General features: G+C 33.4%; 1 protein-coding gene across 1 annotated transcript in view; it reads right to left on the bottom strand.

Annotated features, from left to right (window-relative positions):
- The window catches only part of VPS41 (VPS41 subunit of HOPS complex), a 156,683-nt gene that overhangs the window by 76,883 nt on the left and 65,212 nt on the right, over positions 1-14,588 (bottom strand). Inside the window, exons 5-7 of the mRNA XM_081344828.1 lie at positions 8,960-9,034; positions 7,428-7,490; positions 6,376-6,441 (exon numbers count right to left, since the gene is read on the bottom strand). Coding sequence (XP_081200954.1) covers positions 6,376-6,441; positions 7,428-7,490; positions 8,960-9,034 — 204 coding nt within the window. The remainder of the gene's footprint in view (positions 1-6,375; positions 6,442-7,427; positions 7,491-8,959; positions 9,035-14,588) is intronic.

The following is a 14,588-nucleotide window of genomic DNA, read 5'->3' as shown; positions in this document are numbered from 1 at the left end:
ATTCTCAATTACAATATAAAGATTTAACAGGAGAAAAAGTTAAATTATTCTGTTCTTTAGCTGTTAGTATGAACATTTTAATAGGCAAAACAAAATATAAAACTTTGGTATTGGAATGCACTCCAAGGACAGAAATCTTGATTAATGGAAACCAGTAATATTACAAGTCACTTCTTCCTGGACATCATTCAAAAAAGCAGAACATTCACAAAAACAGTTACAGTTAGTCATAATCAGTAAACACAAATTATGTACTGGCCATGATGCTCATATCAAATTTACTAAATAAAGAAGATCCAAACATGTGCAACTATTTTATAAGGCACATTGGGATCACAATGGCTGATATAGGATCATCCTATTGCCAAACATACAAAAGCCATCAGAATAAGAGAAGAAAGAGTCAAACAAACAGGAGCAAGAGAGCCAGTCTAGTGATTAAGTACGAGGCTAGACATGAGGATACTGAGTTCTAGTTCTGCTTTAGTGATGTAAGCCAGGTAGGTGATTTTAAGCCATGCTCTCTCAGCCCAGCCCAGAATGGTTGTTGTTGTGAGGAAAAGAGGCAGACGAAGAAGAATTTGGTGTTTGCTGCTTTGTTTTTAAAAATAATAAAAATATGACATAAGTAAATAAAAAAGTGGGAAATATTAACAAGGGGATGAGAGTTTTTCCATCAGGAGATTCTGAAGTTTTTTTCCCCCCACTCCATTAGTTGCTACATGATTGTCTAACATTTGCAACATTTGGGTGTCAAGTTGGAGAGAGAGAGATGGAAGTCTGAACGTTTCAGTGAAAGAAAAATACGGATTTTCTAACAAGTTTACATCATTTTTATAATTCATCTCTATACTGAAAAAAAGTTTGTGTTTTGGTAGAAGATGTTTATAAGAGTAATTGCAGTTGAGCAACTGAATATATTTCTGAAATTAATAAAGAAAATGTGACTCAAATTAAAAGATGGAGATATAGGACAATTAGATCTAGTTTAAGCACCAGGTTCCAATGTATTAATAGTGGAAAATATATTTTTGTGCTCCTAATTGTCCAGCATGATGTAGACATGCACAAAATATTATTTCAACATTTTAAAGGGCATTCATTTCAGACAGCAATTCCAAGCTAGAAGTTACTACAACTATAAAGTGTACACAATTTAAAGTAAATCTCCCGATACCTGAACAGACATTGCTGTGGTATTTACTCTTACTTCACTTAAATGGGACTTCTCAGTATTTACTGACTGACATTTTATAGCTTACAAAGCAATCTGCCTTTCTTTTCTGGTCCTCTTCATCTACCAATGCAATACCAAACAGCTGACTACCCTGTTTCTAAAAAAGGACTGTGCTGCAAGCAGCATCCTGACAATTTAATAATTTGTCAAAGTGATCTAAACAGTTATTATGAAGCACATATTTTGGGATTCAGAGTTAAAGGTCACCTACTTACTCACAAAGCAAAGAAAAATTGGATTTGTTGACACTAAAAATCAGGGCAATTAAAAAAATTGATATAGTACTTAGCAAGCATTAACTGCAAAAATAGAAATCCTACTGCTATTCCTGAAATATCAGCAACTATTCAAAATATTTCTCCTTCACTTATGTTCTAGACTTAATGATCTAAAGTAGAAGTGATTCTTTAATTTCATATAGTAGAAATTATCACTCCTCTTCCTTTTGCCTAAGATCAATTGGCATGTCTTTGTGTGTGCATATAAAAAGGACATATATAATGTGAATTCTTCATACATTTATCAAATCCATCCTGTAGTTCTACAAGCTCATCGTGTAGGTCCAGGTACACTAGAGTGATGTACCATTTCCATGTTATTGGCAAGAAAATTGTGCAGACATGTCAAAAAAATAATTAGGAGACAAGCTCAACTGAAAGCAACTTTATATTTACATTAGATCAGTCAGAACTACAAACCTTTGTCCTTTGTCCTTTCTTTTTTCCAGAGGAAATGTCAGAGACTTCTCCCTCTGGCAAGAATTAGTAGCAAATTATACTAAAGTTTACTTTAAAACATATTTCAGAAAAAAGAATCTTAAAACAGTTGAGGGGATGAACAGCATCAACAAAATGGAAAAATGCACTTCGTCAATTAATATATTATTTATATCTTAGTCATGAAAAACAATGATCATATTCATTAAAAACTGACAGTGGCAAGCTATCAAGGAAATTTCAGCTGCCTTTCAACAAAATGTAGACATATGTTCTTCAATACTCATGTTCTGCTCTAAATTATAAAAATGTTATTTTAAGATAAGATATATATTTACCCAAAAGTTTAAGGTATTTAAAAATCAGCAATCAATAGACTATTTCAAAATTAATGTGTTTTAGTTCTTTTTTCCATTTTTAAAATGTTAACTATTTAGATTGCTTTAATATATTTAAAGTAGCTATGTACAAAATTCATTTAAGTTACAAAGTTTAAAATGTGCTATCTCTTTAAGAGTTAACTGAAGACCTTCTATTTCAGTTTTTCCACCTTCATTTAGCAAGCCTGCTATTTTTAAGATGAGACCATCTTTTAAAAGTAGAAGGTTATGACCTACAGTAGCACTATTTGTCTTTTTCTTTATGCCACAAAATTCCAACAGTCTTTTTTGGCTGGGAGCGCCCTGTTATTTACAATGTATTATTATTGTAAAGTTACCATCTTTTGCCAAATGTTCCATTCAATGCTTACTATACTTAATTATAGTGTGAAAAGAGTGAGAATGGTTCAGTTAGTCAGCTCTCTAGCGATTGGTCAAAAGAAGAGTATACCTGTATTATATTATACCAAGACTTCTTGATAACATAAAAGAACCCCGTAGTGGAATTGTGGTTAAGGGCAAAATACTCCAAATTTTATGATTGCCTTTGTTACTTTATCTCAGATTTCTACCCTGATAGTTGGGAATTATGATAGTTGAAGTACAACTTGATAGAATAGTAACAGATTGAGGAAAATTTTCTTCATACATACTAACAATTCCTATTTGAAATTCCTATTTGATAGCTGTGGCCAATGTGATCTTTGCACAACTTTGACCTGTACATCAGTTTTGCACCTTCATAGACTGGGGGACTCTGTTCACTGTCACTCACACTTATCCTATCTCCTGATTGTACCACTGCATTATACTGTATATATCCTTGAAGACCATTCAAAAGGTTCAGTGCAGTAGTAAAGGTTGTTATGAATATTTCTCGTTATGGCCTTGTAACATCTGTGCTTTACAAGCTGCACTGATCCCAGTGTGCTTCTAGATGTAATTCAAGGTATTGGTAATTACCTGTAATGCCCTAAATGGCATATGATTGGCTTAAATGCAAGACTGACTACTTTCCCACACACTTAGTTAGGGAAGGCACATTCTGGGTTCCTTCACCAAAGCATGTCATCTTCTAGGACCTAGAAGGCAGATAGTCCCTGCCTTCCGAAACAATCTTCCTGGTGACTTATGACATATATGCTAAGTGTGTTAAACCAATGCAATGTTTACATAGCATTACCTCCATGTGTGTGAATAGAGTATGGAGATTCTTCCCCCTCCTCCAGTCACAGAACATGTTACAGCTCTTGTGCACGCACACATGCACACACACCCCTGCAAACCCACCTCCCGTTTGCTTCCTCCCCCAGACAGGCCATCCTCCATAGTTCACTACAAGCCATAGGCCTCCAGAGATGTCAATTCACACTTCATTCTCCAAAATCCTCTGAATCAGCAGTAGAAAGGCAGGCGGGCGGGGTGGGGAAGAGATGAAGATAATGTAACAACATTAGAAAGCGGGAAGGGAGGAGATAGGAGACCTACAATGGGTTAGCAAGATGATCGATCATTGGGAGGGGGAGGGGGGAGCAAACTTGGTGGAGAAGGCAAAAATCAGTTAGATGCGTTTTTCCCAGTGGAGCCTCCGCACTATGAGGGCCCTACAGGAGCAAGGGTGAGGGCTGAAGGATACTAGAGCCATTTGGCTTCAATCTAAAAGGCCTTTAGGAAGATAATTAAGACCTGGCTCTTTCTCCAGGCCCTGAGATTAGGATAAGAACCCAAATGCTAAATATTTTGGTTCTGATTGCACATTATTGTATTTTATATTATTTTGTATGTATTGATTATAATTTTTTTCTTTCTTTTTCTTTTATTTTGTACACCTAAAGAACATGTGGTCTCAACTGATCAGGTGTATAAATTCTTAATAGCAATTATTTGGATTTGGTGCAATTTATTTCAAAGGCATTCTTGTGTAAGCTGCATTGCAATAATCTATTTTGGTGGTGATCAATATAAAGATTAATGATGCTAGATCTGTTCTATGTAGAAAGATGGACATTACTAAATCATGAACAGCTGAAATAAGATATCCATCACTTATGCACATTTGAGCATTCATAGACTGGATAGGATTGAGAAGCACCTCAAGCTGTCAATCTGCTTGTTAAGGATAAGGGCTTTCCCCAGAATAGGAAAATAATCCTTCAAAAGATAGTCATCAGCCAAAACAATATGCTCAATCTTGTCTTGATTCAATTTTAGTTTGCTATGCCTCATCCAAGCAAAAATCTAGTTCAAAGAGTAACTTTGTATCCATAAAATTCCTAGCTAAAAAAACTTATTTACTAACAATATATTATTCCTTTTATTCAGATTGACCTAATGAATAAATCAAAATATTTTTTAGAAAAGCTACTTCTATATCCATCAGTAGTTAAATTTGCTTTTGTAATTTAAGTATCTTTAATAATTTGTATATTATAATTTATTTTTTTAAATTATCCCAATTATAATATTTGCATCTTTGTGTAAAATGAAAGGGAGAGGAAGAATTGCAAAAAAAATGACCAGGGAATTGGGTGTGGAAAATACAAATGAGAAATATACATAAGAGAATAACATAATCTATACTAGAAAAAAGCCTTGATGTGAATCAATAAGAATCAAAGCCTAGCAAAGTCCCACATGCAAGCAATAATACATGTAGTTCAGAATGCAAATTTGTTGGTATGGTCTACCCAAAATCACTCTTATATTCAAGAATCTGCCACCTGGTTGATACCTGCATGCTCATTTGGACATTCACTAAGAATGGTCACACAGCAAAATCTTCTTGATTCCATACAGCACATAGTTTCACTGAAAACAATTCTTTTACCAAAACATCAGTTTAATTAAGATACAATAGATCAAAGCAAAACACAAATAATAAATATTTCCAGGGTGCAATCTTTAGCACCTAGCCTGAGGCCTGTTTGCTTTAATATGTATTCAGAGTCCTCTATGCACAGCTCTGAACAGCCACATCAGTTGAAGGACTTGTATATACCTGCATCCTTTTGCCTAAACAGAGCTATCTCCTTCACTGTAATAACTGAACAAATCAAACCCCCCCAAAAAGTATACATACATGTACACAAGATAAATACATAAAAATATGTATTTTTGTGTACTGTATGTTATACAGTGATGTATATTTCAGAAGGTTAAACATACTCCTTCTGCAACAAAATCAAAGAATCTTATATCATTTAAATATGAGTCCATTTATTATTGCATGAACATTTGTAGATCACAAAATACTTGTTTCTTACAGCTGAACTCCATGAACTTTGTAATTCACAAAGGTTTATTGCCACCCATCCCCAATCTGGGTTTATACCAGATGGTTAGACTAGTCAATGTGTCTGTAATTAAGAATTCTAAATGCTGAATTGAACTGATAAGCAGAATATTCAGACTGAACACACTTTGCCTAGTTGATATAAATTAGTTATTTTTAAGATCTTTGTGATAGTAATAGAATATGCCACATATGGAATGATAAGAGATATCATATGTGTCATGATAATGGATAAACAAAACAGATTGTATACTGTCTACAGATAACTTGCAACATTTGCATAATGGATTTTACACACATGACATCATGTCTTCTACTGAATCCCTATACTGTGTGAAGGAAAGAAAATGTTGGTTTGTCTTTATCCACATGAGATGCACTTGTAGGTACATCAGCCAAAAAACAAATCACAATCAGTTCTGTGATAATAAAAATGACTAGACTACCTGCTTGTCACAGCGTACCTACTCAATGGGGAATATTTTACCAACTTTTAGAAACTCAAAACTATTTTTCATTCCATAATATTAGTTTAGTTTAAAATAATTATTTTTCAAACTATAAAGCAGCTGAACAAAAATTACGTTCACTGAAACAGAAACCCATATGATATATGTATGGATTTGAAAATACAGCTTGTAAAGGCCTCTCATTAAAGTTACAATCAGAAAACCTGAGATTTCTAAGCAAAAATCTTTGTCATAAATCTCCTTATTTGGGCCAAACCCAAACAGAAATGAGAAAACTTACTTTGTTTCCTCCTGTTACAAACTGCTTACAGTGTGATCTCACAAATTGAGGGTGAACAGCAACAATCTGAATATAATGGAGAAAAAAATTAAATACATTTGTATTGCAATGTTAGGATTACAGTGGTCCCTTGTTAATGAGTTGCTGAACAAGTAGTACTTATGACCAATCCTCAAAGTTCCACATTGCAGCATCCCAGCAGTCATGTAATCATGATCTGGGCACTTGGTGTGCAATTACAATATCACAGCAACCTGCAGTCATATGATTGCCATTTATGTTCTTCACTACTAGCATCTGACAGCAAAGTCAATGGGGAATCCAGCAAGAGGTCCTAAATGGCAACCATGTGATGTTATACTTAAAGACATCACAGGAATTGCTTAATGGTGACAATTGAAATTTCCAAAAATGCTGTTGCCAAGCGATGCAATCATTCACCTTGTGCTTTATAATAACATTGCTTAGCAACTGAAATTCTGATCCCAACAGCTGTCCTTAACTGACTACCTATATCTGTTATTTCTCTACAAAGAAAAAGTAAACATTAATTCATATAGAATGATATAGAGTAATATTAACTAAAATCATTTTTTTAACTTAAAATCAATACTACTTTCTTTTGATCCTGTCAATTTTCTTTGTCCTTCTGATAGTATCTTCCACCTTTTGGAAGTATAATTCTGGCTAACTGTACTAAGGTCAAGAACCTCAACCTGTAGAAAGATGGTAACCAACTGAACTAGAGTTTCTACAACTGGATTACATCCTATTGTAGCGAAAGACCCTACACAACATCACACATACTATAATGTATCTCTGATTTGATAATGGATATCTATGAAATAGTATAAATCACAAAAGATCATTAGGTAACTGTTAATTTAACAAGTCAAGATAGCAGTTTGTTAGTTATTCCTATTCTTATCAGAATAAGTGCAACTATTTTTGAACATAACTTTATTATACTGTTAATAAAATAAGATATTTAAATAAAATTAAGAATAATCACATAAAGAATAAAATAAAATAAAATAAAATAAATTACTTACTTTAATTGGGCAATCAAATGTTTCGTGGAATTCTTCTCCTGTGTACAATCCAAATACCTGAACCTGAAATAATGTATTTTAAATATTGTATTGATTTATCTGTTATTTAATTGAAAAGGTCAAAAGAATTATCAAATATATCCAGTTATACTTTAAAAAAGCGAACGGCTGCAGTATTTTTAACCATTTGAAGTTATTTATTTATTGTTTATTATTAAACATATTAAGCAATAGTACCTTTAAAGCTGTAAACTGCATGAACCAAATAATGTGATGAATCTCCTCTTTTGACATGGTGCTTTTGATCAAGTAAAAAGACTGTATCGCTGTTTTTACTATCTTTACTCTCTTTCCTCGTAGTCTTTACCATACCAAACCCCTTTTATTCCTTCAGGCTTATGGGTTAGCTGGCTTTTAATTGCTGATGTTGTGATATAGAATAGAATACTTTATTGGACAAGTGTGGTTAAACACACCAGGAATTTGTGTCTGGTGCATAAGCTCTCAGTGTACATGCAAAACAACAAAGTAATAATTTTTGCAATTGTCTATGGCTTCACATGTAATGTACCTAAATTTGAAGCTTAATACTGTTAAAATAGGTTTACCAAGGTACAATGAGCTTGTTGTTTAATTTGATAAGAACCTGCCAAAGAATTCAATAATAAACAAGCTTAGGCCACTTCAATCAGTCAGACCTTGAGAAGCAGTATCAAATATATGCAATATACCAGCAATATTATTTCCTGGAAAGGCATCTGAATAGATTATAGCAGAGTTTTATCACCCCAAATTACTATTAGTGGAGACTGCTGCACACTTAAAAATAAACAAATAAAGACATTCTAATAACTGAAGAAATCAATTCTCAAAATCACTAAAATGTCACAGCTCCCTTTGTTCCAGGCAAACATGGGTAATTGTTGGCTGTGCAAAAAAAATGATGTATGTCTCCAGTTGAGAAAGAAGGTGCCACATTTTAAAAAAGAAACAGGGTGTGTGCATGTGTTATTGATTTCACATTTCTTTAATGCTGTAGTAGTTCACTGACTATAAAGCCTGATAAATGGTGACTGCTTATCAAAATATTCCAGAAGTAGCAAACATAAAAGTTTTAAAATATATATGGATGAAAAACTACCAGTCCATAGAAATTTTGCACATAGGAATCCAATTTTCTGGATTTATACCAAAGAAGCATTAAGACACATTCTTACAGGAACATCAGACTAGTCAGTGAACTATAACTGGCACTACGGCAATAATTGCATTGACATGTGCCTCTGCCATAGCTGTTAATCAGCTTAATACCAGTAACAGTATTGACATTTTTTGTAATTACTTTTCCAAAAGTAGATTTGAACCAAATATATTTGACTTTAATGATGAGTTTTCTGAAGTGTGTTTGGTAGTAAGGCAGATGAGCCAAGGTAATGTTATTATAGAATTTCACTGTACACAGATCTTCCAATGGCCTGGAAAAATAACACTGAAGGACCTTTATAGGCAAACGGAAAAAAGAAATGATGTACCTTGCCATCTTCAGAACATACACCCATGTGCTCACCACTTTCATCAAGGCTAATCTGATTGATCTTGACTGGACTCTGTTGAAAGTTAATCAGAAAAGAAAAATAAATTAAGAATCAAGTATCACCTAGAATTAGCGAATTATTTCAGATTCCCATTCAAGATAAAACCTTACCTGCTACATCCTCAACTCATCAAGTTCAGTCCTGTCCATTAATTATATATAATAATTTACTAGAATTTGATATAAAAATAGAGGCTCAGCCTGGTTTTTTTTATCTGGCAGTATATCCAGAAATAAAATCATATGCATCAAAAAGGACTGGGCAGTCCTACTATTCCTATTGTACAATACCTATAAATCTTTCCTATCTTCACAAAACATTTTTAATCTATCTACCAAGTATCTCTTACTTATAATTTAAGTATAATTTAATAATGATATATTCACTGTAACCCAACTTACCCGTTATTACATGTAGTGGTTATGTAGAAAAGAAAAGAAGAGAAAAACTCAAATATTTGGCCATCATGGATCAGAGACATGTAGAAAACATAAATACTCCTCAGGAGATATATAGTATACTGCAACTAATTCATTTTTAAATCACAAAGAAATCCAAACTAACTTTGAAAATATAAATCAATCTATTTCCAAGTTAACTCTACAACAAAAACTTTTCCAGAAAACAACAACAGAGAAGCAGATAAATGGATACAAAACTGAGAATAGAGATTTAAAGATGGAACTTAACAAAACAAGGAAACATGGTTTAATCCTAGTGGGGAAAAAATCACAAGAATTGGAAAAAACAACTTATCCCTTAAGACTATAAAATAAATCTGAGGACAAGAAAACAGACTGGATAAAATGGACTGTAGAGATGTCAGGAACATAGGAGAGAAATGAAATGATAAGAGAAGCAGAGAAAGAAAAAGATTTCCAACAAACATGGAAAGGCAAAAGCCCCGTACAAACACATTTCACCTGATTTGCTTTTTATATCTACAGTAACACTTATGAACATATGGAATGACCTTTCAACTCAGCAAAATACATTGACCAAGAAAGATACTGGGCAAAGGAAAAAGACTAAAGTGGAAATCAAGAAAATAGATGATGGGACATATCAGAGAGAATACTTAAAAAAGAAAAAATTGTTTGAATATGGTTAAAGAAATAGAAAAATTTTGAATATATATGTCGTTCTAAGAGGGATGAATCCCTTAAATAATACAGTATGCTTTTCCCCCTTTTTTATTCTATTTCTTGATATAAGTAACATAAAAAAGTTGAAATGGCTTAGATAAAGGAAATGTTTTAGATATTTAAATGTGATTGAATTTAAGAAAATTATAATGGATAAAAAAAAGAAAAAGATGTTTTGAATAAGAGTTAAAGGGCCAGATGACTAGATGTATTAAATGGAATATTCAAAAATTAAACATATTTTTAATTATGGTTAAAAAATAAGAAATCTTGGAAACAAATATATATTAGCTTAGAAGGGATATTTATTTTTAATAGTATGTTATTTTTTATGTTTCTTTACTCTTGCTTTCCTTTTTTTAAACTGTTTTATCTACTCCTTAAGAAATGGAAAAGTGTCTAAAAATAGACTTAAATTTTTAAATGTAATTAATTTTTGAGAAAATTTTAACCAGTAAGAATACTTTGAATTTTGTGGGAGAAACAAATTTAAATAAGGACTGTAACAGGATCTATGATGAGGCAACCAGAATGATTGGATCAAAAAGAAATATTACATGGATGTGATTATTTTTTTAGGAATATTGGGGAAATATATATTTAATTATTATCTATCAAAACAATAAGAATTGTATTAGCTCAATGTTTGCAAAAGAGGACATTTTGGAGAAAAGAGGAAATCAACTAAAACCATTATGTGCATTATGGACTATAGAAATCAATTGTGATTGTTTTACAAATGCAAACCCAGACAACACACTGTTCACCAATTATTAAATGATTTGTTTTAAAAAATCAATAAAATATATTACCAAAAAAAAGTGAAACCAAGTCTGAATTTCCAACTAAAATTACCCAGTTATAAAGTATAATGTCCCACCCACAAAACTATGCAATCAACTACGTTCTCCAATATTTTCATTTGGTGGGCTTTTTTATACAACACCCAGAACCTGATCATGGGAGCAGTAGATGACCTTGGTTCCCATGGGATTGAAGATTATTTTGACTAGCGAAGCACCTGGGAAAGCCCCCCTCCCTCTGTTCTATGTGGCAACCTAGAATGAGGAGAAAAATGGCTGCAGCCAGCTTCATTGTGGAGTTGACAGTCGCACCCTCCCCCCCCTTAATGGAAAGAATCTCCTGTAGGGGAAACAAAAAGCACATTAGGTATTTCCTCAAGGCTTATGGGGATGCTTGTTGTAACATTTCTGTATTAACCTTTCTGCTTTCTTATCTGTACATTTCCCCCACGTAGCTTCTGACAGTGGATAGCCTTTCCACTAAATGAGGCATTGTAATTTCCCCTTGTACAGTCTAGAATCAAGAATTTGTTTTATCTCATAATTTATTACTATTTTATCATAAATATACTTACTCAAGTGTTGAAAACATTCATAAACAATATGAGAATATAAATTAGGTTCATAAATATTAAATAATAGCATACAAGTCTGCCTTTTTTTCTTCTTACTTTATCTTCATGGAGATGGAAGGCATTTTTTCCATTTCATGATGAGTATCTATGTCAAGCAGGAACTATTATTCTCCACTGATCACTACTGTAGTTGCAAAGTTATTTCTCATGCAGGCTTGTTTGACTTTAATATTTGACTTTAATAAGAGCAGAAAAAGTTTAGGAAAAATTGTTTGGGGTTTTTTTTTGGCAGAAGGCTGTTAAGTAACATAATTTTTTCTGCCAAATCCTGCCAAATTTCTGCCATTTTCAAAATGCAGCCTTTGTGATAGTCAGTTACTTTATGTAAACTGTTTGAAATAAACATACTTAGTATGGATTATGTCAGCTCAATTACAGATAAATTCATGGCCAAAGAACCCCTTTTAACTATATGGCAACTTCTCCCTTGATGCTCATCAGCATCTCACCTTATAAGTTCAGTCCCTGAACAGTGAACCTGAAAAATCAATCTGCTAATGTATAACCTGTAAAACTCTTCTGATAACAAATAAATAATTGATTCTTTCACTGCTACATCCCAATGGATGGAAGGGAGAATGAATAATATCCATTTAGTCTAGAGTAAACTCCAATTCCAGGAAAGAAGCAATATTATTGAGCCAGAAAACTAAACATTTTTTTAAAAAAATTCCTGTACAATTTATACTTTCTAGCCATGGCTAACAGCCAAAGACTTCAGTTCAGGGGAGTCATGCTTATTTTATATTCCAAGTATTATTTTTTCAAGTATTATTTTTCAAATTAATGCCAGTATAAGTTATGCACAATATGCTATATGTCCCAATAGGTTTGTTTAAAGCAATCCTATTAGGATATATATTTGGCTATACAGTACAGCTTTTCTCTATAGAGCTTGGATTCTGTACCTTTAAGACAAGGTTTATTAATTTAGTGAAGAATGTGATGCCAAACAAAATGTTAGTGTGCTCATCTGGCATACCAAAATGGTTACACTGTATTTATTTATGAATTTACATTTTTATTCTTATTGGAGTTTTATCCTCCATTCTCTTACAACCCTCAACAATGTACAAACATAAAATGTTCACCGTATTATAACAGGTGATATATAACAGCAATTAAAATCACAATAATGTAACTTTAACTTCTAAGGAAGATGAACAATTCCTATTGAACTATTAGCAATTAAAGACAGTCTCCTGAAGAACTGTTTTAACTTGCTTCTGTAAAGCCAAAAGTATTGGAGAAGGCTGTTTCACAATATAGTGGCCATAACCAAAGAACTTTCCAGTTTTACTACTCTCTGTAGTGGAGAATTGCAAGTGCATTCCTCCAAGATATTTGTATTAGACATATGAATTCTGGTTGAAAAACATATCTTGATGTCAAGTCACAAAAGTTATATAAGATAAAATCACACTTTAAATTTAATCTGTAAATCTACTGGCCAACAATGCAAGTCCCAATGCATTTTGACTATCCCTCTGAGTTATTTTAACCAGCCACAATTTCTCCCAGTTTAAATAGAACAATGAATTTAAAATGGAAACAAATGCCATCCATCTACATCAGGCATGTCAAACTCGCGATGTCATGTGACGTCGCGTGACGTATCGGAACTTTTTCCCATTGCCGAAAATGGGATGGGCGTGGTTTCTCCGTGACGCTCCGGCCCGCGAGCTGGCAGTTTGACACCCCTGATCTACATGAAGATAAAATAAGAAGGAAAAAAGGCAGACTTATATGCTATTTAGTATCGCATCCCCTTAAGTTTGTAAGCCGCCCTGAGTCTTCGGAGAAGGGCGGGATATAAATGGAATTTTAAAAAAAATCATCAATTTATCAACTAATACTGCATATTTTGACAAATAGATATTCATGCAAACTGCCACAACTCCCAATATATATTTAACTAAACATAGTAGGAGCAAAGCTTTTGCACATAAGAATGTGAAATGGTATCAGCGAAAATTTAGGCTTCACACATTCTAAATAAAGCAAGGAACAGACACTGGGATTTTTAGACACATTAGCTTAAGGGTTTCATGTACCACAGGTTGTCTATTTCTCAGTGGATCCCATTTAGTATGTTTTTTCTACATTTCAGCTTATTATGGTATGTGAACTTAGTTCCTACAACAATGGTAAGAAGGACAACATGCATACAATCACAGGAATGACATGGCTGTGTACTTGTGCCAGCATTTCTGATACAGGTACCTAAGCTGTATAATCTGTGACAGACTCACGTGAACACACACAGGCATAATAATAATAATAATAATAATAATAATAATAATAATAATAATAATAATAATAATAATAATAATAATAATAATAATAATAATAAGTAGTAGTAGTAGTAGTAGTAGTAGTAGTAGTAGTAGTAGCAGCAGTAGTTGGAAGGGATCTTGGAGGTCATCTAGTCCAACCCCCTGCTCAGGCAGGAAACCCTATACCATTTCAGATACATGGCTGTCCAGTCTCTTCTTAAAAACTTCCAGTGTTGGAGCATTCACCACTTCTGGAAGCAGGTTGTTCCACTGGTTAATTGTTCTAACTGTCAGGAAGTTTCTCCTTAGTTCTAGGTTGCTTCTCCCCTTGACTAGTTTCCATCCGTTGCTTCTTGTCCTGCCTTCAGGTGCTTTGGAGAATAGCTTGACTCCCTCCTCTTTGTGGCAGCTCCTGAGATATTGGAACACTGCTATCATGTCACCCCTCACCGTTCTATTCGTTAAACTACGGATACCCAATTCCAGCAACTGTTCCATATATGTTTTAGCCCCCAATCATCTTTGTTGCTTTTCTCTGTACTCTTTCTAGAGTCTCAACATCTTTTTTATATCGTAGTGACCAAAACTGGATGCAGTATTTCAGGTGTGGCCTTACCAAGGCATTGTAAATTGGTATTAGTACTTCACGTGATCTTGATTCTATCCCTCTGTTAATGCAGCCTAGCACTGTGTTGGCTTTTTTGGCA

Source organism: Vipera berus, assembly GCF_964194415.1.
Source record: "Vipera berus genome assembly, chromosome: Z".
Lineage (NCBI taxonomy): Eukaryota > Metazoa > Chordata > Lepidosauria > Squamata > Viperidae > Vipera > Vipera berus.
The sequence above is the reverse complement of the archived record's forward strand: the minus strand, read 5'-3'. Positions and strand labels throughout refer to the sequence as shown.